At 42.5% G+C, this 27,982-nt stretch overlaps 2 protein-coding genes across 3 annotated transcripts; one reads left to right on the top strand and one right to left on the bottom strand.

Annotated features, from left to right (window-relative positions):
• Window positions 1-153: 153 nt before the first annotated feature.
• Window positions 154-17,275, top strand: cmtr1 (cap methyltransferase 1). Its single transcript, XM_046298630.1, has 24 exons — window positions 154-595; window positions 1,067-1,174; window positions 1,302-1,456; window positions 1,597-1,755; window positions 1,931-2,023; window positions 2,114-2,185; window positions 2,300-2,394; window positions 7,695-7,767; window positions 7,908-8,106; window positions 8,214-8,332; window positions 8,443-8,539; window positions 8,612-8,744; window positions 8,832-9,011; window positions 9,085-9,141; window positions 9,249-9,306; window positions 9,465-9,533; window positions 9,763-9,894; window positions 10,022-10,147; window positions 10,257-10,348; window positions 11,531-11,599; window positions 11,711-11,758; window positions 11,865-11,977; window positions 15,406-15,514; window positions 15,851-17,275. Exons 2-24 carry the CDS (start codon window positions 1,069-1,071, stop codon window positions 15,984-15,986), a joined length of 2,490 nt encoding a protein of 829 aa, XP_046154586.1. The 5' UTR covers window positions 154-595; window positions 1,067-1,068; the 3' UTR covers window positions 15,987-17,275.
• Window positions 17,276-17,511: 236 nt separating this feature from the next.
• ccdc167 (coiled-coil domain containing 167) lies at window positions 17,512-20,500 on the bottom strand. Of its 2 annotated transcripts, XM_046298633.1 has the most exons (5): window positions 20,372-20,500; window positions 20,070-20,151; window positions 19,705-19,799; window positions 19,582-19,634; window positions 17,512-19,419 (listed from the first exon to the last, which is right to left on the bottom strand). In XM_046298633.1, exons 2-5 carry the CDS (start codon window positions 20,115-20,117, stop codon window positions 19,313-19,315), a joined length of 303 nt encoding a protein of 100 aa, XP_046154589.1. In that variant the 5' UTR covers window positions 20,118-20,151; window positions 20,372-20,500; the 3' UTR covers window positions 17,512-19,312. The 2 variants fall into 2 exon arrangements, with proteins under 2 accessions (XP_046154589.1, XP_046154588.1); XM_046298632.1 differs by lacking the exon at window positions 20,372-20,500 and having other exon boundaries at window positions 20,070-20,337.
• Window positions 20,501-27,982: the final 7,482 nt, after the last annotated feature.

Below are 27,982 nucleotides of genomic sequence, written 5' to 3'. Positions count from 1 at the left end.
GTTGTAACTATTTAATAAATAATGTTGTTTAAATTATTAATGCTTCAGCAGTTGTTGTCCGGTTGTTGTTTTGCACACTTCTGAATCAGGCACTTATCTTGAGCCCCATGCCACCAAAAGCGTCACTAACTTGCGTCATACATATTCGAAGGACCTTTACGATAATTCAGAAAACAGAAATTTGAACGCGCATTAACGTTGACCTCGTTTTATGCGACATTAATCACACTTTGTGCATGGAAATGAATTCTACGAAGACATAAAACGTTAATGGATATATTCTAATAAAGTGTGTCGTTGCAATGACAAGTGGAGGTTCTCTAGCAGAGAAGAAAATATTTCACGTAGCTAGCTGGTAAACAACTAGCTAGCCCGCTCACTTACAGAGGGTGAAATCGACACTTTTCACGTCAGAGTGGTGTCGAACTCAGTTTCGTTTCAGATATTTATATCAGAAAAGTGGTGAATCTTCCCATTTGTCGTTGCTAGTAGCTAGCTTGGTGCTCGTGCTGAGTCGGCAAGCAGGAGAGTAACGTTAGGGCTGTGGAATGGTCCGACTTGTTAACGTTAGTTAGCCAAACACAGCAAACAAGAGGTAAATACCTACTTCTCTTAGAGCTACCTGTAATTGCCAAGGAATTACGTAGTATAATATCTCCAATGAGGTAGCATATTACTGCAAAATTAAAACAGATAAAATGCAAGCCAATGCATTTAATCATAATCAAGACAATACACGCTAGTGACTTCATGTTATTTGTATATGCATTTTATTTGATGGATAAGCCACATCATTGTGGCCCTATGTGATTCTATCATAGTAGAATCAAGCAATTGTTTTTTAGCGTCCAACGATATCTGGGCTATTGATGGAGAATAGGCATTTACACTGAATTACTTAATTAACTTCCCTTACATCGTATTACAATGTCCAAGCAAATGTAATCAGTGGGTTTGAACTCTGTAGTGGATTACAATGAAGCAAATGCATCCCCACAGTATTGAATGAAGAAGTGTGTGAGCTATCTTTGTCTTTGCCCCCCCCCCCCCCATCACCCCTCCTCAGCCATGATGAAGAGAAGGGGCGAGGCGGCCTCCGAACCGCTGAAACGGATTAAGAAACAACGTCTTGAGGAAGCTAGCTCAGATGAGGAGTCGCCGCTACTGACAACCAGTCAGTGAAATCACCATCACATTGCCTTGTATATAGTTCTCACTGTGCAATGAGATATTCAGGATTTGGCAGAATGTCACAGGACATGACCTGTGTTTTTGTTTGTGTGTGTGCCGCCTCCTCTCAGACTCTAGTCAGAGTGACTCCCACAGTGACTCGGAGGACCATAGACCAGGGTTCTCTATGCCCATTGTATCCCAGAATGCATCGGCCACAGACGATGCCAAACAGAGCAACGCCAACAAGTTCACCATGTACAACACCGTGTCGCAGAAACTCATGGTAAGATGACACTCACGTGTCCCATTGACTTACAAAGATAAAACTACGAGCGATCATGGATCCCAGAATGTTCCATCCCTCTTCTCATCTCTTTAACCCTCTCTCACATTTTATTCTGTGTTCCCTTCTTCCACCTCTAGGCCAAAATGGGTTTCCGGGAAGGTGAGGGTCTAGGTAAGTTTGGCCAGGGGCGCAAGGAGATCATCGAGGCGTCCACTCAGAGAGGGAGGAGGGGTCTGGGACTCACGCTGCAGGGCTTCCAGGGAGAGCTCAACGTTGACTGGCAAGACGAAATTGAGGTATTACACAACAACATCATCACAGACATAAGCAAGCAGATAGCTTTGTCACACTGTCATCTCATAAGATTAAAATAGGCTGTTAGTATGGGATATTTCCCAATTCTATGTACAGTCTACAGGAGAAAAGAATGCGCTCACCAATGTAAACAACACCTTTTTTCTCTCTCTCTAGCCCGGTGCTGTAGAAGAGCTGAAGTGGTTCCCAGAATGCTCCACAGAGATCCCAGATGCAGATGAGCTGAGAGGGTGGATGGCTGTGGGACCGGTACACACATCCGCGTGCACTCACTTTTAACACACATTCTTCTCGATCTGTCATTCTCACTTGTGCACTATATTTTTTGGTCTATCTCAGAGGAAACTGAGGATTGAGGATGAGACAGAATTTTGCACAGAGGATCTTCTACACAGCCTTCTGAGGTGCAAGGTGAGCCACCTAAAGAACAACCCTCTATTCAACTGCAAACAACTCATCATCAGGATATTGATTCTATAATGGCATAAGTAAGTTATGGCAGTAAAAAGTGTGTGTGGTCTGCAGACGGTGTTTGACGATCTGGAGGGGGAGGAGATGAGGCGAGCTCGAACACGCTCCAACCCCTACGAGACTATTAGAGGAGCCTTCTTCCTCAACAGGTAGCTGAACTTACTGAATAACCCACTAATGTTCTAGCATCACACAAACACATGCTAGCTCACACTGCTAATGAAGCACCTGGGGCCTCATTTATTAACTGTGTACAAAATATATCCCAAAATATGCATGTGATATGCAGTTTTCCCACGTGGTAATTTGTTGTATGGCTACTTCAGAAATATGAACACATCACGAACAGAAAAGGTGAGGAATATAATTCTGCAATGGTTATACAAATAAATAGGGAATGGATTCTTATGTCTAATTGTTTAGATTCCAAAAGTAAAGCACTTGATTTTCACTTGTCTCATTAACGGCAAACCCTTGATTGCGTAGGTGTGTCCAAACTTTTGACTGGTACTGTATGTATGCTAGTATGTAGCCTACTGTAATTTTGATTTGTTGTTAGTAGCCTAAACAATGTTTCAGTATTCGCGGGAAGTGCAGCATATTTAGGTTGGGGGAAAAGTCGATGCAAAACATTGTTGAATTAACAGGTCCACAACTATTTGCCGTTGTTTTCCTTTGCCAGATACAGTGCAAACATTCTGCCAATAAAGTAAATAGACTGGTAGCTTATGTCAAATATGTGACAGTATGTGTAGGCGACAGTATTTCTGTGCGATAGGAGTGCGACAACATTGCCTATTTCATCTCAGCCATTACCAAGGCAGGACACAGAAACCCAATAATCTATTGATAAACTAAATATTGAGCAACAATTCGTCCTTTGCATTGAAGTGTGGGCTGTAGCCTACTTTTAAATTGTTTCCAATATACTACATTTCCAAAAGTTAGTGGATTCATCTATTTCAGCCACACCCGTTACTGACAGGTGTATCAAATCGAGCACACAGCCATGCAATCTCCAAAGACAAACATTGGCAGTAGAATGGTCTTACTGAAGAGCTCAGTGATTTTCAACTGGCACCGTCATAGGATGACACCTTTCCAACAAGTCAGTTCATCAAATTTCTGCTCTGCTAGAGCTGCCCCGGTCAACTGTAAGTGCTGTTATTGTGAAGTGGAAACATCTAGGAGCAACAATGGCTCAGCCGCAAAGTGGTAGGCCACACAAGCTCACAGAATGGGACCAACGAGTGCTGAAGCGCATAGCGCGTAAAACTCATCTGTTCTTGGTTGCATCACTCACAACCAAGTTCCAAACTGCCTCTGAACGCAACGTCAACACAAGAACTGTTCTTCTGGAGTTTCATGAAATGGGTTTTTATGGCTGAGAAGCCACACACAAGACACCGGTTGGACTGGTGTAAAGCTCACCTGCCGAATACATAGTTGCCAACTGTAAAGTTAGGTGGAGGAGGAATAATGGTCTGGGGCTGTTTTTAATGGTTTTGGGCTAAACTCCTTAGTTCCAGTGAAGGGAAATCTTAATGCTACAGGATACAATGACATTCTAGATGATTCTGTGCTTCCAACTTTGTGGTAACAGTTTGGAGGAAGGCCCTTTCCTGTTTCAGCATTACAATTACAATGCCCCTCTGTACAAAGCGAGGTCCATACAGAAATGGTTTGTTGAGATCAGTGTGGATGAACTTGATTGTCCTACACAGAGCCCTGACCTCAACCCCATCGAACACCGTTGGGATAAATTGGAACGCGGACTGCGAGCCAGGCATAATCGCCCAACATCAGTGCCCGACCTCACTAATGCTCTTGTGGCTGAATGGAAGCAAATCCCTGTAGCAATGTTCCAACATCTAGTGGAAAGCCTTCCCAGAAGAGTGGAGGCTGTTTTAGCAGAAAAGGGGGACCAACTCCATATTAATACCCATGATTTTGGAATGAGATGTTCAACGAGCAGGTGTCCAAATTAGAGGTTGACCGATTTATGATTTTTCAATGCCGATGCTGATTATTGGAGGACCAAAAAAAGCCGATTTAAAAAATAAATAAAAATGTATTTGTAATTATGACAATTACAACAATACTGAATGAACACTAATTTTAACTTAATATAATACATCAATAAAATAAATTTAGCCTCAAATAAATAATGAAACATGTTCAATTTGGTTTAAATAATGCAAAAACACAAAGTGTTGGAGAGGAAAGTAAAAGTGCAATATGTACCATGTAAGAAAGCTAAAGTTTAAGTTCCTTGCTCAGAACATGAGAACATATGAAAGCTGGTGGTTCCTTTTAACATTAGTCTTCAATATTCCCAGGTAAGAAGTTTTAGGTTGTAGTTATTATAGGAATTATAGGACAATTTCTCTCTATACCATTTGTATTTCATTAAACTTTGACTATTGGATGTTCATATAGGCACTTTAGTATTGCCAGTGTAACACTATAGCTTCCGTCCCTCTCCTCTCTCCTACCTGGGCTCGAACCAGGAACACATCGACAACAGCCACCCTCGAAGCAGCGTTACCCATGCAGAGCAAGGGGAAAAACCACACCAAGTCTCAGAGCGAGTGATGTTTGAAACGCTATTAGCGCGCACCCCGCTAACTAGCTAGCAATTTCACATCGGTTACACCAGCCTAATCTCGGGAGTTGATAGGCTTGAAGTCATAAACAGCGCAATGCTTGGAGCATTGCGAAGAGCTGCTGGCAAAACGCACTAAAGTGCTGTTTGAATGAATGCTTATGAGCCTGCTGGTGCCTACCACCGCTCAGGCAGACTGCTCTATCAAATCATACTTAATTATAACATAATAACACACAGAAATACGAGCCTTAGGTCATTAATATGGTCGAATCTGGAAACTATCATCTCGAAAACAAGACGTTTATTCTTTCAGTGAAATACGGAACCGTTCTTGATTTTATCTAACGGGTGGCATCCATAAGTCTAAATATTCCTGTTACATTGCACAACCTTCAATGTTATGTCATAATTACGTAAAACTCTGGCAAATTAGGCGGCCCAAACTGTTGCATATACACTGACTCTGCGTGCAATGAACGCAAGAGAAGTGACACAATTTCACCTGGTTAATATTGCCTGCTAACCTGGATTTCTTTTAGCTAAATATGCAGGTTTAAAAATATATACTTCTGTGTATTGATTTTAAGAAAGGCATGGATGTTTATGGTTAGGAACACATTGGAGCAACGGCAGTCCTTTTTCACGAATGCGCACCGCAACGATTATATGCAACGCAGGACACGCTAGATAAACTAGTAATATCATCAACCATGTGTAGTTAACTAGTGATTATGATTGATTGATTGATTGTTTTTTACAAGATAAGTTTAATGCTAGCTAGCAACTTACCTTGGCTTACTGCATTCGCGTAACAGGCAGTCTCCTCGTGGAATGCAATGTAATCAGGTGGTTAGAGCGTTGGAATAGTTAACTGTAAGGTTGCAAGATTGAATCCCCGAGCTGACAAGGTAAAAATATGTCGTTCTGCCCCTGAACAAGGCAGTTAACCCACCGTTCCTAGGCCGTCATTGAAAGTAAAAATGTGTTCGTAACTGACTTGCCTAGTTAAATAAAGATGAAATTAAAGGTGTAAAAAAAAATGGCCAAATCGGTGTCCGAAAATACAGATTTCCGATTGTTATGACAACTTGAAATCGGCCATTCCGATTAAACGGTCGACCTCTTGTCCAAATACTTTTGTTCATGTAGTGTACAGGCAATCTTGCAGACTGGCACTCGCTAAAGGTAGCATGCATGTTTAGTTTGAAAAAGTCACTGCAAAAATATTCTGGCTGCACCTCTACAGAAATGTGATCAAATGCCATTGCTCTTTCTTTTACAAACTGGTGTGGCCTAATTCCAATAGTGACAAATTATACAGCAAATAAAGGGTGCTAGTATCACCATAAAATGTGAATGCAGGGTGTTTTCCAGGCAGAGCTTTATTGCTGCGTATGTACAGTCGTGGCCATAGGTTTTGAGAATGACACAAATATAAATTTTCAACTGCTGCCTCAGTTTGTATGATGGCAATTTGCATATACTCCAGAATGTTATGAAGAGTGATTTGATGAATTGCAATTAATTGCAAAGTCCCCCATTGCCATGCAAATGAACGGAATCCCCTCCAAAACATTTCCACTGCATTTCAGCCCTGCCACAAAAGTACAAGCTGACATGTCAGTGATTATCTCGTTAACACAGGTGTGAGTGTTGACGAGGACAAGGCTGGAGATCACTCTGTCATGCTGATTGAGTTTAAAAAACAGACTGGAAGCTTCAAAAGGAGGGTGGTGCTTGGAATCATTGTTCTTCCTCTGTCAACCATGGCTACCTGCAAGGAACCACGTGCCGTCGTCATTGCTTTGCCCACAAAGGACTTCACAGGCAAGGATGTTGTTGCCAGTAAGATTGCACCTAAATCAACCATTTATCGGATCATCAAGAACTTCAAGGAGAGCTGTTCAATTGTTGTGAAGAAGGCTTCGGGGCGCCCAAGAAAGTCCAGCAAGCTCCAGGACTGTCTCCTAAAGTTGATTCAGCTGCGGGATCAGGGCACCACCAGTACAGAGCTTGCTCAGGAATGGCAGCAGGCAGGTGTAAGTGCATCTGCACCCACAGTGAGGTGAAGACTTTTGGAGGATGGTGTCACAATTTTGCCTAAGAACACAGCCATGAATAAAGAATGGTACTAACACATCCTCCGAGAGCAACTTCTCCCGACCATCCGGGAACAGTTTAGTGACGAACAATGCCTTTTCCAGCATGATGGAGCACCTTGCCATAAGGCAAAAGTGATAACTAAGTGGCTCGGGAACATCGATATTTTGGGTCCATGGCCAGGGAACTCCCCAGATCTTAATCCCATTGAGAACTTGTGGTCAATCCTCAAGAGGCGGGTGGACAATCAAAAACCCACAAATTCTGACTCCAAGCATTGATTATGCAAGAATGGGCTGCCATCAGTCAGGATGTGGCCCAGAAGTTAATTGACAGCATGCCAGGGAGGTTTGCTGAGGTCTTGAAAATGAAGGGTCAACACTGCCAATTTTTACTCTTTGCAGCAACGTAATTGTCAGTAAAAGCCTTTGACACTTATGAAATGCTTGTAATTATACTTCAGTATTCCATAGTAACATCTGACAAAAAATATCTAAAGACACTGAGGCAGCAGACTTTGTGAAAGTTAATATTTGTGTCATTCTCAACTTTTGGCCACGACTGTATAGTGTGCGCCAAGTTTATAAATCTCAATATTTTTGGACGTACGTATTCTTTTCAGAAATGGCACACGCCGATATTAAGTGTCAAATTTACGCCACGGTTCTAAATGAGGCCCCCGGCTTTTTACTTACAGTAGCTGATAATAATGACTGTCTTATCTGTTTGTTTTCTTTCTAGAGCGGCTATGAAGATGGCCAACATGGATCACGTCTTTGACAGCATGTTCACCAACCCAAAGGATTCACAAGGGGTGAGTGACCCTTTCCATTCACACTTGATCTAGTCAATGAAAGTGACATTTAGCAAATGCATATTTAGTAGATATTTGTGACTGGTGTCCAGGTGTTAGGTGATAAAGGTGTGTTTTTGTCCGTGTCTCTCCCCATGCAGAAGCCCCAGACGCGAGAGCGCGAGGGGGAGCTGCTGTATTTCGGGGATGTGTGTGCGGGGCCGGGGGGATTCTCAGAATACATCCTGTGGCGGCGGCGCTGGCATGCCAAGGGATTCGGTATGACCCTCAAAGGACCCTGCGACTTCAAACTGGAAGACTTCTACGCCGCACCCAGCGAACTGTTTGAACCCTACTACGGTATGTACCATGATGGATCCCATGTGCTGATCGTCAAATATGGTTGAACAAATTGGAATAAGATCTTATGGTCATCGTCTTCGCTTTTCACCCTCCCTGTGGCTCAGGGGAAGGCGGGGTGGACGGGGATGGTGACATCACTCGTCCGGAGAACATCAGTGCCTTCCGGAATTTCATCATGGAGAGTACAGAAAGGAGAGGACTGCACTTCCTCATGGCTGACGGGGTGAGTTGGAGTCTTCATGGCACTGTGTCATCATTGGCCAAAGGCTTAGTGAGATGTGTTATGATTGGTAGGGTGTGATGTTGAGCACATCTTTGTTTCCTGATTGGTAGGGGTTCTCAGTGGAGGGGCAGGAGAACATCCAGGAGATTCTGAGCAAACAACTACTGCTCTGTCAGTTCCTCACCGCAATGTCTGTGCTCCGGACAGGTACGTCTGTCTGTCTCTTACTCTCCAGAAGTGTAAGGACAGTGAGTGACTTGTGTTCTCTGTCTCCCCCAGGTGGTCACTTTGTGTGTAAGACCTTTGACCTGTTCACACCGTTCAGTGTGGGGCTGGTGTACCTGCTCTACCTCTGCTTTGACCGGGTGTCCCTCTTCAAACCCATCACCAGCAGGCCCGCCAACTCCGAGAGGTGTGTGTAAATGCTGTTGAGGCCAATACTATTTACTTTGACCAATACCGATTAGCTATGTTCTAACATTATATCCTTGGTTTTCAGATACATTGTGTGTCGCGGTCTGAAGCCTGGTTCAGATCCGGTCAGGGAGTACATGTTCACTGTCAACCTGAAGCTCAACCACCTGAGGAACTCGGAGTCTGACGTCAACGAGGTGATGCCCATCGAACTCATCAAAGGAGACACTGAGTTCTACAACCACATGATCAACTCTAACGAGAGGTAGAAAGACACACACACACACACACACACACAAATAAACAAAGGCTTTATAATCATCCATGTCTCCCTGCAGCCACTGTGTAGTCCAGATCAAAGCCCTGGCTAAGATCCATGCCTACGTCTTAGACACGTGAGTTACCTACCCTCTCCCTTCTACTGTTCCAATCAGTGTAAACGTGTTGGAATGTAGTGTACCTGCATGTGCAAGTACAATCTGACTGTGTTGTGTATTGTCAGGACCCTGTCAGAGGCCAGGCAGGCTGATATCCGGAAGGAGTGTCTGAAGCTTTGGGGGGTGAGTAGTACTGAGGAGTTAGTGAGGGGTAGTCAGTGTGTATAGAGACTGGTATCTGAGCAATTCAATCATCTTGCTTCATAGCACTCACTAGTTATTTGTTTATTTATGTCTCTCTCTCTCTCTCGCTGTGTGTCTCTCTCTTTCTGTCTCTTTAGATCCCTGATAAGGCCAGAGTCACTCATGTCTCTTCAGACCCCAATTCCAAATTCTATGAGCTGATGAAGGTGAGATTATGCCCTCCCATCCCTTACCTAGTATCAAGGAAAGGGTGTGTTTGATACGGTAGTACATAGTCACACTGAACTGTGTGCATTTAATTGTCTGTATGGTGATGGTGTTTTTATCACCATGTGTTTGATCATGTATTCGTAGAATTTAACGCTCTCTTTTTTTCTGTCTCACTCTCTCTCTTTATCTCTTATCTATGTCTCTCTCTTTGCCTATGTCTCTCAGGGTTCTGACATCGAGTTGTTGAACTCCAAGCCCACCCCTCTGAGCTCCACCACTCTGGATAAGGTGCACCATGTCCTGGACTACCGGTGTATTGTGGGAGGAGGGGAACAGCTCTTCCTGTTAGGTCTTGGGGTGAGAGAGAGCAGACCACTCTGGACTTTGGACCTGGGCCATGATCATCTCAGCAGAAGTTCTCGTTATTCACAAATAGACATGGGTATGCCACTCTTCTCATGCTTCTTTCTCTCTCTCTCTACAGAAGTCTCAGATCTACACCTGGGACGGCAAGCATCCTCTGCGCTGGAGGAAGCTGGAGAACTTCAAGCTGGAGCTGCCGAGAGAGACCCTGCTCAGTGTAGAGATTGTCCAGGAGCTGAAGGGAGAGGTGAGAGAGGAGAGGACGAGATGGGGGAGGTTGAATAGGGGAAGGCAAAAGAAGAGAGTAAGTAATTACTATGGTTGTTTACCTTTTAAAAAATGTTTGTTGAACACAGGGTAAAGCCCAGCGCAGGATTAACGCGGTACATGTGCTAGATGCCCTGGTTCTCAACGGCACTGACGTTCGGGTCCAGCACTTCAACCAACGGTGAGGCAACAACCCTAACCATCACCCAGGGGTGAAAGTAGATTTAACGGAGTGGCTACGGATCGGACTTTTCTGGACCCCTCTTTCCCACAGCTAAAGTCCTGAAGCTTCTGCACATGTGTGGGATTCTCTACTTTCTGACTCTGCTCTACTCGTAGAGAACCGGCAACTCCGCTATGGTGCTCATTTACTAAAGTTAGATCAGCACATACAACGTTACTGTAAAATTAAAAACACCACCTAATTTCTTATGAGATTATAGTATGATTGTGCAAATGGTGAAATGTTTCTCTCATGTGGCCTAAACTCAATAGCGCGCCACTAGGCAAAATGTGTGCTTACAGTTACTTTATCCACATGTTGTTACATTACAGCCTTATTCTAAAAAAATACATCCTCATTAATCTACACGCAATGCCCCGTAATGACAAAGTGGAAACAGGTTTTTAGAAATGTTTGCAAATTTATTTTAAAAAATACTAAAACGGAAATACCTTATTTATGTAAGTATTCAGACCCTTTATTATGAGACTCGAAATTGAGTTCAGGTGCATCCTGTTTCCATTGATCATCCTTGAGATGTTTCTACAACTTGATTGGAGTCTACCTGTGGTAAATTGAATTGATTGGACATGATTTGGAAAGGCACACACCGGAACAAAATGTGGGAAAAGTCGAGACTTCGAATACTTTCAGAACGCGCTGTATATTTAAAATAAACCCAGGTAGGCTATGCTACAGTTTACCATCTGCTCTAAAATACTATCATTTTACATTATTCAAAACAACACTGGGCTACTTCTAATCAACACTGTATAACACAAGAAGATCTAAATGCATATCCCCATGAAACTGATTGAGATCAAATGGTTGGTATGCAGATGCTGCATGGACGTTTCACCAGTAAAACAGTCAACAATTATCTTTCACCATTGACATTGAGAAATATAAAGGGAGGGTGACCATACAAATGTGTGCTTAATGTAGTGTGTAAACGTGTTAAACGTGATTTGGATCTTCGGCTCAGGGATCCATGGAGCCGCAGCCTCTGCCTAGATTAACATTTTGGATAGAAGATTCTGGGCCTAATAGTACCAGACCGTACTGGCTTACTTTCACACCTGCCTTTACTTTATCTGGTGATTACATGTATTGTTGCTGAACTGTGGTCACTGTCTCCAGAATTCAGATGGCGGAGAAGTTTGTGAGGGCCGTGTCCAAGCCAAGCCGACCAGACATGAACCCTATCAGGTAACAACCCTACACTCTAACTTTTTTTTCTGCTTGAATAAGCATAAATATGAAGAGAAGATCTGGAGGAATTTTTGGGAAGTCCTAATGTTTCTCTGCTTTTCTCCTCAGAGTGAAAGAGGTGTACAGGCTGGAGGAGATGGACAAGATCTTTGTCAGGTATGAGAAGGTTAATGCTATTGCCATAGTCCACTTTTGAGACGGAGAACTTTGCATTAGTCTAAGAATGTATAAATAAATGAATGAATATTCCTCAACCGCCTAGACTGGAAATGAAGGTGACTAAGAGTTCAGGAGGAGTCCCTCGTCTGTCCTACACTGGCCGGGACGACCGCCACTTCCTCCCGAATGGCCTATACATCATCAAAACTATCAACGGTATGTACTGTCGCTAAGGTGACATACATTGCATTCGGAAAGTATTAAGACCCCTTGGCTTTTTCCATATTTTGTTATGTTACTGGCTTTTTCCATATTTTGTTATGTTACTGGCTTATTCTAAAATGGATTAACAATTTGTTTTCTCATCAATCTACACACAATACCCCATAATGACAAAGCAAAAACAGGTTTAGATTTTTTCAAATAAACTGATATCACATTTACATAAGTATTCAGACCCTTTACTCAGTACTTTGCTGAAGCACCTTTGGCAGCGATTACAGCCTCAAGTCTTCTTTGCTATGATGCTACAAGCTTGGCACACCGGTATTTGGGGAGTTTCTCCCATTCCGCTCTGCAGATCCTCTCAATCTCGTCAGGTATGATGGGGAGCTTCGCTGCACAGCTATTTTCAGGTCTCTCCAGAGATGTTAGTTTGGGTTCAAGACCGGCCTCTGGCTGGGGCACTCAAGGACAAACATCCCCACAGCATGATGCTGCCACCAACATGCTTCACCGTACAGATGGTGCCAGGTTTCCTCCAGACATGACGCTTGCCATTCAGGCCAAAGATTTCAGTCTTGGGTTTCATTAGACCAGAGAATCTTGTTTCTCATGGTCTGAGAGTCCTTTAGGTGCCTTTTGGTAAACTCTAAGCAGACTGTCTTGTGCCTTTTACTGAGGAGTGGCTTCCGTCTGGTCGCTCAACCATAAAGGCCTGATTGGTTGAGTGCTGCAGAGATAGTTGTCCTTCTGGAAAGTTGATTGCTCACTTTGGCCAGGCGGCCAGCTCTAAAACTAGTCTTGGTGGTTCCAAACTTCTTCCATTTAAGAATGATGCAGGCCACTGTGTTCTTGGGGACCTTCAATGCTGTAGACACTTATTGTGTCCTTCCCCAGTTCTGTGCCTCAACACAAACCTGTCTCTGAGCTCTACAGACCATTCCTTCGACCTCATGGCTTGGTTTTTGCTCTGACATGCACTGTCAACTGTGGGACCTTTATATAGACAAGTGTGTGCCTTTCCAAATCATGTCCAATCAATTGAACTTACCACAGGTGGGCTCCAATCAAGTTGTAGAATCATCTCAAGGATGATCAATGGAAATAGGATACACCTGAGCTCAATTTCGAGTCTCATAGCAAAGGGTCTGAATACTTAGTCAAAAGTTTGGACACACTTAATACATTTTATTTTTTATTTTTTACTATTTTCTACATTGTAGAATAATAGTGAAGACATCAAAACTATGAAATAACACATGCAATCATGTAGTAACCCAAAAAGTGTTAAACAAATTAAAATATATTTTTGATTATTTGCCTTGATGACAACTTTGCACACTCTTGGCATTCTCTCAACCAGCTTCACCTGGAATGCTTTTCAAACAGTCTTGAAGGAGTTCCCACATATGCTGAGCACTTGTTGGCTGCTTTTCCTTCACTCTGTGGTCCAACTCATCCAAAACCATCTCAATTGGGTTGAGGTCAGTGATTGTGGAGGCCAGTTAATCTGTTGCAGCACTCCATCACTCTCCTTGATCAAATAGCCCTTACCAGCAAAGCACCCCCACACCATCACACCACCTCCTCCATGCTTAAAGGTGGGAAGCACACATGTGGAGATCGCCTACTCTGCGTCTCACAAAGACAGAGCAGTTGGAACCAAAAATCTCATATTTGGACTCATCAGACCAAAGGACAAATTTCCACTGGTTTAGTGTCCATTGCTCGTGTTTCTTGTCCCAAGCAAGTCTCTTCTTATTATTGGTGTACATTAGTAGTGGTCTCATTGCAGCAATTCGACCATGAAGGCCTGATTCACGCAGTCTCCTCTGAACAGTTGCTGTTGAGATGTCTCTGTTACTTGAACTCTGTGAAGCATTTATCAATTTCTGAGTCTAGTAACTGTTCTCTGCAGCAGAGGTAACTCGGGGTCTTCCTTTCCTGTGGCGGTCCTCATGACAGCCAGTTTCATCATAGCGCTGGATGGTTTTTGTGACTGCACTTGAAGAAACATTCAGACTTCTTGAAATTTTCCAGATTGGATGACCTTCATGTCTTAAAGTAGTGATGGACTGTTGTTTCTCTTTGCTTATTTGAGCTGTTCTTTCCATAATATGGACTTGGTCTTTTACCAAGTAGGGCCATCTTCTGTATACCACACCTACCATGCCACAACACAACTGACGGCTCAAACGCATTAAGAAGGAAAGACATTTCACAAATGTATTTTTATCAAGGCAAACCTGTTAATTGAGAGAATACCAAGAGTATGTAAAGCTGTCATCAAGGCAAAGGGTGGCTACTTTGAAGAATCTCATATTAAATATATAGTTTTGATGTCTTCACTATTATTCTACAATGTAGGTATGTCCAAATGTTTGACTGATACTGTATGTATAAAAAATTATAAACAGAAGTACCTTATTTACATTAGCAAAAACATTTTTTTTTTTAAACGTTTTTGTTTGTTATTATGGGGTATTGTGTGTAGATTGAGTAATTTAAAAAATTTTTTAGAATAAGGCTGTAAAGTAAAAAAAAAAAAAGGAAAATGGAAAGTAGTCTGAATACTTTAAAAATGCACTGTATATTATCAAAGAGCATCGATGGTAGGAGAGTGTGGATTTATGTACACTGAACAAAAATAAAAACGTAACATGTAAAGTCAATAATGCCAGACAATTTACATGTGCACAAAAAGGTTATTTCTCTAAAATGTTATGCCCAAATTGGTTTGTTATCCCTGTAAGTGAAAATTTCTCCTTTGCCAAGATAATCCATTCACCTGACTGGTGTGGCATATCAGTAAGCTGATTGAACAGCATGGTCATTACACAGGTGCTCCTTATGCTGGAGACAATAAAAGGCCACTCTAAAATGTGCAGTTTTGTCACACAACACAATGTCACAGATGTCTCAAGTTTTGAGGGAGCGTGCAATTGGCATTCTGACTGCAGGAATTTCCACGAGAGCTATTGCCAGATAATTACATTTTAATTTCTCTACCATAAGCCGCCTCCAACATCGTTTTAGAGAATTTGGCAGCCTCACAACCGCAGACCACATGTAATGGAGTTGTGTGGGACCTAATGAATTTATTTCAATTGATTGATTTCCTTAAATGAACTGCAACTCAGTAAAGTCTTTGAAATGTTTGCATGTTGTGTTTATATTTTTAGAGAGAGAGAGAGAGAGAGAGAGAGAGAGAGAGAGAGAGAGAGAGAGAGAGAGAGAGAGAGAGAGAGAGAGAGAGAGAGAGAGAGAGAGAGAGAGAGAGAGAGAGAGAGAGAGAGAGAGAGAGAGAGAGAGAGAGAGAGAGAGAGAGAGAGAGAGAGAGAGAGAGAGAGAGAGCATTTCTGCTCTAGGATACAGGAGTCTGGATGTTTTCTCACAGACATTTCTCTTCCTCTGACGTGCAGATCCCTGGACGATGGCGTACAGTAAGAACACCAAGAGGAAGTTTTTCTTCAACAAGATGACTAAACAGTCCACTTACGACCTGCCAGCCAACTCTGTGGCCCCGTTCCAGTGCGTACCACTATGCACCGGTCTCAAATCTGTGTGGTAGACTAGGATATGTGCGACAAGGAATTGTCTGCATGTTTTTGCATCTGAACCTAGTCTACTCTAGACAGGGGGTCTCAAACCTCTCCTCTGGGACCTCCAGACATTTCACAATTGTGTTGTAGCCCTGAACTACCCCAACTCAAGTGCTTGATGATTAGTTGAGAAGTTGGATCAGGTGTGCTAGCTTCCATCAAATACATGGAATGGCTGGACATCCCCAAGGAGCGGTATGAAATTGATTGAAAGGTTATTGAACTGAATATGTCATTTCTAATTTGTGTGTGTGTGTCTCCTCAGCGTCTGCCATACAGAGCGTCTGTTCTGGGCGTGGGAGGACGGGGTCAGAGTTCACGACTCCCAGACGCGGGTTGACCCTGAGAAGCTGTCTAAGGATAATGTGCTTTCCTTCATCCACCAGCACTACCAGCCCTGAGCCACCAGGGGGAGCCCCCCAGACACATATAATATTGCCATAGACAGATAACAGTACCCTGCACATGGTTTGGCAAACTGGCATTCATAAAATGTTCATGGGCCCTATTTTGGCTTGAAAAGAAAATGGCGGTTAGAAGTGGATTATAATAAAATGTTTGGTGCCAACATGAAGGACAGTTTGCCTAACTCTATGGCTCTTTGAGACAGCTCTCCCTGTAATGATGTTACAAAGACCACTCTCTCCTCTCTCTACTGCCCCAAGCTCTATGTATCAGATCAGATCCACTGTACAGAATGCAGCTTAGAAGTGATTTTAATACTTTATGAAAACCAACATTGACAAGCTGTCACATTACGTGTTGCATTGCATGCTCCTGTTTTTTCTATTGATTCCATGCCCCCCCATCCCTTTGCTTGTATTCATGCCATGCCTCCATGATTTGCAGTGTGTTTGTGTACAAGATGCGGTGGTGTACTCTAATTTAGAACCTCTCCGAAGCTCAAGCACTACATATGTTTTTGTCTGAAACTGAAAACCTCCCATTGTGCCTTTTTTAAAGGGATACTTTGGGATTTTGGCAATGAGGTCCTTTTCTACTTCCAGAGTCAGATGAACTCATGGATACCATTTTTGTCTCTGTGTCCAGTATGAAGGAAGTTAGAGGTAGTTTCCCTTTAAGGCACTGCACTATACGTCCTGGTATGCCTGACTTTCAAAACGGAGTCCAATCATCTCACCCACCCAGCTTGTTTTTACCCTCCAAGATCTTTACTGGAGTGCCTAGCCAGTCAAGATCTTCTCCTTTCAGCAACAACTAAACCTTTGTACACATGGGGAGTGGTGAGATGTAGCATAACTAGTGCCCAGAGCAGGGTTGGGGTCCAATCCATTTCAATTCAGAAAGTAAACCAAATTCCAATTCCACATTTTCCTCATTAAAAATAATTGGAATTGCAGTGTACTTCCTGAATTGACTGGAATTTACCACAACCCTGGTCAGGGAAAAACTCCTGGCCTTCATTGAAAAACGGGGTTATATCAAATACATCCTTCCATGCATTCTAGCCTGTCCGTCTAGGGGATTCATGGGGATTTCAGGTTTTGGGCCTTACTTTCTACTCGTCGTCACCGTGTTTATTATGTTGCATCCTGTTTCCTTGCTCCGCTGTCCTAGTTTTGTTTAGTTTGTAAAATTTTAAGGGGATGAGGTAAACATTTTCTTTGTTTCAAACCCTGTTGATGATAATGTAGTAATAAAAATAAGTTTGTTCTTCCCAGAAACCTTTTCCCCGGGCCCAGTTGTCCTCCACACACACAATCACTCCTGCCCTCTACCATAACTTATGTGGTGAATGTTCTGCCACAAAATGTCTGGATGCTACATATTGGCAGTGACTGAGTAATCCTACTATGCATCATGATACATAAATATGATCCATTATATCACAGGCTTGTAGAAGAGAGCTTTGCCTCTATGTCATAGTTGATTCTGAGTAGCAATAGAATGGTCAACCAGAGAAAACAGATTTAGAGATGCATTTATTTTGTTTTTTGGATGTTCAGACATAATTACAAAAGAACAATGTACATACATGCCAAGCATGTAATTATCTGAATTAATTTACAGTAAATATATATAAACTTGTTGCCTTGGGTGAGGGATCAAAATGATGTGAAGCTGTCTGCATGTAGGAAGGCCTTAATGCATGCATGAGTAATCAAACATTCTCAATGTAAACCATTTAGATGCATAGGCACTGCTAAACATGCAATCCCTGAACAAAAAAAGGCCATGGGGAGATTCATTTTGGCACCAAAGGCTTGGAATTAATTAAGATGTGGACAAAAACACATATACACCCCTTCCTTATTCTAATGGTATACAGTATATGTAGCCCTGTGCCCATATTGACAAAGCATCTCTGAGTAGGAGTGCTCATACTCCGAGATGCTTTGTAAATACAGACCCTTGCAAAATTATGTCAAGTGATAAAGCCCAGTCAAGTCTCAGGTGATTTAACTAACAGACAGGCATAGTGGTTATTGACCACAATGAGAACTAAAGCATCATTTTAGCAACAGTCTGAGAACGCAATCCCAAGGTGCACTATGCAAACCCATTGAGAAGTACAGTGTCTTCATACCCTCATCATAGCACTACGGAGCACAAATTGCAATGAAGTCAAAGGAAGAATTGTATACTATGTCACGCTTGAAGAGTTTATGATTTACATAAGCATTGTGCATGATTTTGCTTTGAGTGGTCCTTAAGTGGTCCATGAGTGGTCCTTAAGAGCATCAGTAACCATTGAAGTGTAGTAAAAGTATACCACAGTCTGTATGAAGGGGAAAGCAAAGCTCAGCCCAGGAGTTAGTTGATGATGTGGATGACTTCACAACGAACATCCAATTTGTAGTGGCTCAACAAATTAGGCAATTTGAGTACCAAAGCTTGACAGAGCAGAGGTACCTATGAGCAGAGTGTGAATTACAAGTGGGGATAAACCCTGAAAGAGATATGAGCCCCCCTAAATTAAACAAGTCATAACTTTGGGGGGGTCTCTAATAAATAATGCTAATTTACCCATTATCTTATTTGTTTAAAATGAAACGTGTACTGCTATAGTGGTAAATATGAAAATAAAAGCTTATCCCACATGAAACCAACACCCCCACCTCTGTATTCTGTGTTTTTTTTATCCCATGTGGCTGCACTTGTCATGCGGGACTGTTACATATTTCAGCCCCGTTTCAAGTGTCCCGACTTCTCTTTCTACAGAAAAGGTCATGTTGTCAGCAAGACACATCAATTCAGGCTACTGTAGACCCAATGACAACTGCCAAATGTCATTATACTTTTTTGGTGTTTTGTAACAGATTTCACTTTCCATTCATCAAATGACACGAGTGTACAGTGCACTGATTGGATGCAGGAATTATTTTGGAGTGGATGAACATGGGCAGGTAGCCTACTTTTTAAACTGATTTGTTTGACAATAAGATGACTTGTGTTCATGCCAAATTAAAAAGGTAATACAAAAAAAATGACTGGGTAATGACATGTCTTTACTATTTGTCCCATGAAAAAAAATGACTGGGTAATGACATGTCTTTACTATTTGTCCCATGAAAAAAAAAGTAAACACTCGCATGCAGGTGCAAATATAGAAGGTTAAGTGAGAAAAAAAAAGAGACCCCAGAATGTTACCGTATAATTCACACAAATGGCTGCATTAAGGCTTTTAGCTGCCAAAGCAGTATTTGGTCCTGATGAAGATGTAACATAACACAGTCAAATGTGCTAAAATGAGCTAATTCTTAAATCAGTAGTGGATAAAGGCGTAGTAGAAGAGAGCACTGACAGCCAATAGAGCAACAGAGAGCATCATATTCCTCCTGTTCTCTCCTCTCAACACCTCCAGCTCTTTATCTAAATGAGAGGGAACAAGCCAGTAAGTCCACAATCATTCAGGATCCAGTTTCATCATTATTTCATCATCATTCAGGATCCAGTTTCACAATAACACTTATACTACAATTCTACTATATGAATTGCGTAAAACATTTTCCACGAAACAAACGTCTTCCTTACCATACTTTTGCATCCTATCGTTCATTATCGTCATTTCATCCTCCAGCGATTGTCTGTCGAATAGAGGGAGATTAGGAATTGTGCTCTCATCACCATTATCATCGTTGTCATCATAATCATCACCTGTCTTGATCCGAGAGCTCCTCGCGCCGCCGTCTGAACTCGGCCCTCTCGATACTATCGTGACATCGCAACCGTCGCTCCTCAACACGATCAATCTGTGTAGGGGACATATAAACTATGAAATATCTCTGGCAATAACATTGGGTGACACCTGTGAATTGTCACAAACGTGGCTCCCTAAACAGGGTAGCAATATACTTCGCCTCTTCCTCTCTGGCTAAGGTGAGCTCACGCATGGTATCCAACGTTTGAATGAAGCTTGTTAGTTAATGTAGCTAGCTAAGATAAACTTGCAAATTCCAGAGCAACGAAACATTATTCCACGTCACGTAAGAAACTTTCAAGTTACAGAGTTTGTGTCTTACCTCGCTAGCAACGCTGACTTTCTCTCGCTTGTCCTTAGATTTGGTCATTTTGTGAGAAAAAAAACACACCAAAGTAAACGACCTGCTGAGGGTACAAAAATTATTATTCTTGGGGTTACTGCGACTCTGTGTGAGGATCTAATCTCGGAAAATGCCACCTCTAGCTGTGTGGAGGCGATAGTGCACGAAGGTGAATGTTGTGCACATGCGATACAAACCATTATTTAATGTAAACTACGATTGCACGTTTAATCTATATTCTAGAGCTGCCGTGCGTATAAAATATCAAATAATATTGTTGCCTTTGATGCCCCTTGTGATATTGTCGTCAATTGAGCCGACACTCGTACAACGCAGTCATCCATTCGCGTGTTAGTTGCCTGAATTGGGATGCGCGAATACACCACACTTTACGGCAACGAGTAGGGACGCATTCTCAGCACAGATATATAGTTGTATGTCACATACACATGGTTAACGGATGTTCATGCGAGTGTAGCGAGATTCTTGTAGATAGACGATAGCTGCAAACAGTTTGAAGCACACTTATTCAATCTTCCACGATACCAAATAGTTTATTTAATTTTCTTGCTTTATCAAAAATCACTGATATCACGGGTAGAGTGAGATTGCAGAGGCAGCCAATCGGATGTGCCGTTTTAGCAAACGTGAAATTGTGAAAGCAAGACGTGTCATGACATACAATCACAATACACACACAGCAAGATCTGAGTGAGCTTGATATGTTTTTAATTGTATTTCATTAGATTATATATATATATTTTTTTAAATAAGAAACCCACACACTGCTCTTGCTAGTATCACTGCTCTTTAATAAGCTGTACGTTTCGGCCTTCGTCAGAGCTTTTGTGAGTTTTTTTTATTTGCACGGTTATATAGACATAGATCCACCCACATCCGTTCAATGCATCGAATGAGGTTGGAGTCGAGGGAAAATAAGTAACACGGAGCCCAAACCGGCTGCGCGCGTGCATACATTTATTTTGTCCCCCTACACCAAACGCAGGTTAAAATATCAAAACAAACTCTGAACCAATGACATTAATTTGGGGACAGGTCGAAAAGCATTAAACATGTATGGCAATTTAGCTAGTTAGCTTGCTGTTGCTAGCTAATTTGTCCTGGCATATAAACATTGAGTTGTTATTTTAACTGAAATGCACAAGGTTCTCTACTCCAACAAATTAATCCACACATAAAACGGCCAACCGAATTGTTTCTAGTCATCTCTCCTCCTTCCAGGCTTTTTCATCATTGAATTTATATGGTGATCCATCTAAACTTTCATAGTATTACCACGGCTACCTGCAAAACAGTTCGTCTTTCAATCTCCTCATTGGGTATAACCAATGAGGAGATGGCACGTGGGTACCTGCTTCTATAAACCAGTAATGAGATGGGAGAGGCAAGACTTGTAGCACGATCTGCGTCAGAAATAGAAAGGACTTCTATTTTAGCCCCTGGCATCGCAGAGTGCTCGTTGGTTCGCGCAATAATTGAATAACATAAATTTCTAAATGTATTTTGCGAAGCACTCAACATGTCTGGTCTGGTCAGCATGTTAGTGTTGCCAAATATAACGATGTGCATTTCATAAATATTCTAATGAAGTGTGTACATAAAACGTATTAAACATGTCTGTAAAACCACAATGAGGACATGACCCATCAAGCAAGTTTTCATAAATCATTGGGTACAATGTTTTATGAAGCTGCCAGCCACAAAATAAAAAGTGCCAGGCTCTTTTACGCCCTCTTCCGAATGGTAGCTACAGTGGGGCAAAATAAGTATTTAGTCAGCCACCAATTGTGCAAGTTCTCCCACTTAAAAAGATGAGGCCTGTAATTTTCATCATAGGTACACTTCAACTATGTCAGACAAAATTAGAAAAATAAATCCAGAAAATCACATTATAGGATTTTTTATGAATTTATTAGCAAATTATGGTGGAAAATAAGTATTTGGTCAATAACAAAAGTTTATCTCAATACTTTGTTATATACCCTTTGTTGGCAATGACAGAGGTCAAACGTTTTCTGTAAGTCTTCACAAGGTTTTCACACACTGTTGCTGGTATTTTGGCCCATTCCTCCATTCAGATCTCCTCTAGAGCAGTGATGTTTTGGGGCTGTTGCTGGGCAACACAGACTTTCAACTCCCTCCAAATATTCTCTATGGGGTTGAGATCTGGAGACTGGCTAGGCAACTTAAGGACCTTGAAATGCTTCGTACGAAGCCATTCCTTCGTTGCCCGGGCGGTGTGTTTGGGATCATTGTCATGCTGAAAGACCCAGCCACGGAAGGAGGTTTTCACTCAAAATCTCACGATACATGGCCCCATTCATTCTTTCCTTTACACGGATCAGTCGTCCTGGTCCCTTTGCAGAAAAACAGCCCCAAAGCATGATGTTTCCACCCCCATGCTTCACAGTAGGTATGGTGTTCTTTGGATGCAACTCAGCTTACTTTGGACGACGAGTTGAGTTTTTACCAAAAAGTTATATTTTGGTTTCATCTGACCATATGACATTCTCCCCATCTTCTTCTGGATCATCCAAATGCTCTCTAGCAAACGTCAGACGGGCCTGGACATGTACTGGCTTAAGCAGGGGGACACGTCTGGCACTGCAGGATTTAAGTCCCTGGCGGCGTAGTGTGTTACTGATGGTAGGCTTTGTTACTTTGGTCCCAGCTCTCTGCAGGTCATTCACTAGGTCCCCCTGTGTGGATCTGGGATTTTTGCTCACCGTTCTTGTGATCATTTTGACCCCACGGGGTGAGATCTTGTGTGGAGCCCCAGATCGAGGGAGATTATCAGTGGTCTTGTATGTCTTCCATTTCCTAATAATTGCCCCCACAGTTGATTTCTTCAAACCAAGCTGCTTACCTATTGCAGATTCAGTCTTCCCTGCCTGGTGCAGGTCTACAATTTTGTTTCTGGTGTCCTTTGACATCTCTTTGGTCTTGGTCATAGTGAAGTTTGGAGTGTGACTGTAATAAATTCATGAAAAAATCCTACCATGTGATTTTTCTGGATTTTTTTTTCTAATTTTGTCTGTCATAATTGAAGTGTACCTATGATGAAAATTACAGGCCTCTCTCGTCTTTTTAAGTGGGAGACCTTGCACAATTGGTGGCTGACTAAATACTTTTTTGCCCCACTGTATAAATGCAGAGGTTGCGCCACAGTGTAAATATTTCTGCCACCCACAAACAGGAAAACGGTTCCAAATAAATGACATTATTATGAGCTCCACCACCCATGTCATCTACATGATTAAATGTCTACATGGGCTGTATTATGTAGGTAAAACCTCTCATTCTCTTAAACAGAGAATTAGTGAGCATAACATTTAAATCAGGAAAAATGACAGGGATTATCCAGTCATAGAAGATTTTAATTCCCAAAAACATGACATTTCTACCTTTATATTTTGTGGCATAGAGAAAGTTAAGATCAGACAGGGGAGGTGATATAAATAATGCTCTGAGCAAAATATATACGTATATATTTTTTTTTCACCCTCCAGACATTATTTCCTAAATGTCTTAATGATGAAATGTAGATGTATGTTATGTTGTGAATGTGGGTTAGGGTTAGATTACAATTACAGATTACAATGATGTTTTTCTTGCTCTGTACCCAATGTGGTTTACAGACGTGTTTAATACGTTTCATATACACACTTTATTCGAATATTTATGAAATGCACATTGTTATATTTGGTAACACTTATTTTCCCTCGACTCCAACCCCATTCAATGTGTTGAACGGATGTGGGTGGATCTATGTCTACATAAGGGTGCAGTGGCGGTCAGTGCCGTTTATGATTTATTTTCATGAGCATTGCGTTTCTATTACAACATGTTGGATGACAGTTATTCATATTCCATTCACCCAGTTCAATGTAACATCAATAGGTTTAGGTTACTACATGATACTCAAATGTTGCTTATACCCATCATGATGTTGTTACAACCTAGCCTATGAATGAAAGTTTACAACATAGGTGCACACAGGTAGAGAGAAATTTGAGATGACAGACAGTGACACATTCAATACCGCCTTGCACACTCTTGCTTGCATCAGCCTTATCTAGTGTGTAATCATTAATCCAACAGTTGCAATCAAGAGTTTCTATTGGACAAATTCAGCTATTTTATCCCCTTTTTGTTTGCTTCCATTTATGAAACATTTTTAATCGGTGGGAATGCATACACCCCTGATCACGCATAAACACAGTTCACTTTCATAGCAGCCACATTATATTCATTCTAGCCTCTTTGCACTCTCCTCCCCTCACCTTTTCCCTTCGTTTGTGGACTTCAATGAACAACACATCAGCTGCATGTGGCCAAGCAAAAAAACCTTTCCAAACCATGTCATAACCGCTACACACAGCCTACATCATTGTCCCCATATTCGCTAAAGTAATGTCCTAGTCAACATAGCTAAGCTACAATCATGCAGTAATGTTACAGTGAATAGTGTATAGTCAGCAAGTAGTTACCCTAGGCCCTAGTAGCAATAAATTAATAAAACCAAAAGCTTATCTTGACTTGGAAGAGTTCCAGTGTTGTGTTGGATAGCCAGCTAGCTAACATAGCATGACTCTGTTTGAGCCGGGTGTTTGAGTAACTAAACTAGCCAGCTTAGTAAGTGAAACTGAAAGTGAAGAAAAATGACACTCTCTTGCTTCGCCTTCATTTTTGAATAAATTAAACTATTGTCTTTCTCTCTCTTTGAGTCAAATACTCACGTAATTTTATGCACTGCAGTGCTAGCTAGTGGTAGCTTATGCTTTCAGTACTAGATTCATTCTCTGATCCTTTGATTGGGTAGACAACATGTCAGTTCATGCTGCAAGAGCTCTGATAGGTTGGAGGACGTCCTCCGAAAGTTGTCATAATTACTGTGTTACTAAGTCTATAGAAGGGGGTGAGAACCAAGAGCCTCCTAGGTTTTGTATTGAAGTCAATGTAGCAAGAGGAGGATGGAGGCTAGCTGTCCTCCGGCTACACCAAGGTGCTACCTTACAGGTTGCTGTTTTGAGGCTACTCTAGACCTTCATTGCAAAACAGTGTGTTTTAATAAATTATTTGGTGATGTGAATATATTTAGTATAGTTTTATCTAGAAAGGATAACTTCTTCAATGATTTACAATTTACATTTTTATGAAATTCACTGAGGAGGATGATCCTCCCCTTCCGCCTCTGAGGAGCCTTCACTGTAAGGGTGATAATTTAAAAAAAACTCTGACGAAGGCCTTGAGGCCGATACGTAAAGCTTATTAAAAGCAGTGATACTAGCAAGAGCAGTGTGTTGTTTCTTCTTTTTTTCTTATCTTATTCAAATGTTACCATGCACCTGCAACAAAAGATAGCTCAGATGTGCAAGTGCCTTTTGAATTAGATTATATTTACACTACTGTTCAAAAGTTTGGGATCACTTAGAAATGTCCTTGTTTTTGAAAGAAAATACATTTTTTTTTGTCCATTAAAATAACATCACATTGATCAGAAATACAGTGCAGACATTGTTAATGTTGTAAATGACTATTGTAGCTGGAAACAGCTGATTTTGTTATGGAATATCTACACAGGAGTACAGAGGCCTATTATCAGCAACCATCCCTCCTGTGTTCCAATAGCACGTTGTGTTAACTAATCCAATTTCATCATTTTAAAAGGCTAGTTGATCATTAGAAAACCCTTTTGCAATTATGTTAGCACAGCTGAAAAATGTGTTGATTAAAGAAGCAATAAAACTGGCCTTTAGACTAGTTGAGAGCTGGAGCATCAGCATTTGTGGGTTCAATTACAGGCTCAAAATGGCCAGAAACAAAGAACTTCCTCCTGAAACTCGTCAGTCCTATTCTTGTTCTGAGAAATGAAGGCTATTCCATGAGAGAAATCCCCAAAAAACTGAAGATCCCATACAACTCTGTGTACTACTCTCTTCACAGAACAGCACAAACTGTCATGCAGGTGAAAGAGGACCCAAAAGCGACTTAACAGAAACAGAGTTTATTTAAGTCCAAAACGGAATAACAGAAATCCTCTAGACTTGTAGAGGGGAAACAACTGGAGAAGCGGCCACAGACTGCAGGTCGCTTCGGGTAGGCGCAGGCCGTAGTCGACAGAGACACCTGCTCACACGCAGCATCTGATGAAGGCAAAAAACACGACAGGACAGGGCGATACACAATCACGGCAAAAACACGACAGGACAGGGCGAAACGCAATCACAGCATGGTGAATACAATACAAGGAACCGACGGGACAGGAACGGATCACAAAGGAATAAATAGGGACTCTAATCAGGGGAAAGGATCGGGAACAGGTGTGGGAAGACTAAATGATGATTAGGGGAATAGGAACAGCTGGGAGCAGGAACGGAACGATAGAGAGAAGAGAGAGCGAGAGAGTGAGAGAGGGAGGGGGAGAGAGAGGGATAGAAGGAGGGAAAGAACCAAATAAGACCAGCAGAGGGAAACGAATAGCATGGGGAGCACAGGGACAAGACATGATAATAAATGACAAACATGACAGTACCCCCCCACTCACCGAGCGCCTCCTGGCGCACTCGAGGAGGAATCCTGGCGGCAACGGAGGAAATCATCGATGAGTGAACGGTCCAGCACGTCCCGAGACGGAACCCAACTCCTCTCCTCAGGACCGTAACCCTCCCAATCCACTAGGTATTGGTGACCCCGTCCCCGAGAACGCATGTCCATGATCTTATGTACCTTGTAAATAGGTGCGCTCTCGACAAGGACGGGAGGGGGAGGGAAGACGAACGGGGGTGCGAAGAAAGGGCTTAACACAGGAGACATGGAAGACAGGATGGACGCGACGAAGATGTCGCGGAAGAAGCAGTCGCACAGCGACAGGATTGACGACCTGGGAGACACGGAACGGACCAATGAACCGCGGAGTCAACTTACGAGAAGCTGTCGTAAGAGGAAGGTTGCGAGTGGAAAGCCACACTCTCTGGCCGCAACAATACCTTGGACTCTTAATCCTGCGTTTATTGGCGGCTCTCACCGTCTGTGCCCTGTAACGGCAAAGTGCAGACCTCACCCTCCTCCAGGTGCGCTCACAACGTTGGACAAACGCTTGAGCGGAGGGAACGCTGGACTCGGCAAGCTGGGATGAGAACAGAGGAGGCTGGTAACCCAGACTACTCTGAAACGGAGATAACCCGGTAGCAGACGAAGGAAGCGAATTGTGAGCGTATTCTGCCCAGGGGAGCTGTTCTGCCCAAGACGCAGGGTTTCTGAAAGAAAGGCTGCGTAGTATGCGACCAATCGTCTGATTGGCCCTCTCTGCTTGACCGTTAGACTGGGGATGAAACCCGGAAGAGAGACTGACGGACGCACCAATCAAACGACAGAACTCCCTCCAAAACTGTGACGTGAATTGCGGGCCTCTGTCTGAAACGGCGTCTAACGGGAGGCCATGAATTCTGAATACATTCTCAATAATGATTTGTGCCGTCTCCTTAGCGGAAGGAAGTTTAGCGAGGGGAATGAAATGTGCCGCCTTAGAGAACCTATCGACAACCGTCAGAATCACAGTCTTCCCCGCAGACAAAGGCAGACCGGTAATGAAGTCTAAGGCAATGTGAGACCATGGTCGAGAAGGAATGGGGAGCGGTCTGAGACGACCGGCAGGAGGAGAGTTACCCGACTTAGTCTGCGCGCAGTCCGAACAAGCAGCCACGAAACGGCGCGTGTCACGCTCCTGAGTCGGCCACCAAAAGCGCTGGCGAATAGACGCAAGAGTGCCTCGAACACCGGGATGACCAGCTAACTTGGCAGAGTGAGCCCACTGAAGAACAGCCAGACGAGTGGAAACAGGAACGAAAAGGAGGTTACTAGGACAAGCG

This window comes from Oncorhynchus gorbuscha, linkage group LG14 (genome assembly GCF_021184085.1).
Source record: "Oncorhynchus gorbuscha isolate QuinsamMale2020 ecotype Even-year linkage group LG14, OgorEven_v1.0, whole genome shotgun sequence".
Taxonomy (NCBI): Eukaryota; Metazoa; Chordata; class Actinopteri; order Salmoniformes; family Salmonidae; genus Oncorhynchus; species Oncorhynchus gorbuscha.
Note: the sequence above shows the minus strand (reverse complement) of the source record. Positions and strands in the feature narration are given on the sequence as shown.

What these genes read in the sequence shown, in the direction of transcription:
- ccdc167 (XM_046298633.1), bottom strand. Translation starts at nt 20,117, where the DNA reads ATGACCAAATCTAAGGACAAGCGAGAGAAAGTCAGCGTTGCTAGCGAG. An exon ending in GAGCTCTCGGATCAAGACAG is followed by an intron (nt 19,635 to 19,704) that starts GTGATGATTATG and finishes TCTATTCGACAG; the next exon opens with ACAATCGCTGGAGGATGAAA. An exon ending in CGATAGGATGCAAAAGTATG is followed by an intron (nt 19,420 to 19,581) that starts GTAAGGAAGACG and finishes CCTCTCATTTAG; the next exon opens with ATAAAGAGCTGGAGGTGTTG.
- cmtr1 (XM_046298630.1), top strand. Translation starts at nt 1,069, where the DNA reads ATGATGAAGAGAAGGGGCGAGGCGGCCTCCGAACCGCTGAAACGGATT. An exon ending in ACTGTTTGAACCCTACTACG is followed by an intron (nt 8,107 to 8,213) that starts GTATGTACCATG and finishes CCTGTGGCTCAG; the next exon opens with GGGAAGGCGGGGTGGACGGG. An exon ending in ATGGACAAGATCTTTGTCAG is followed by an intron (nt 11,759 to 11,864) that starts GTATGAGAAGGT and finishes TCAACCGCCTAG; the next exon opens with ACTGGAAATGAAGGTGACTA.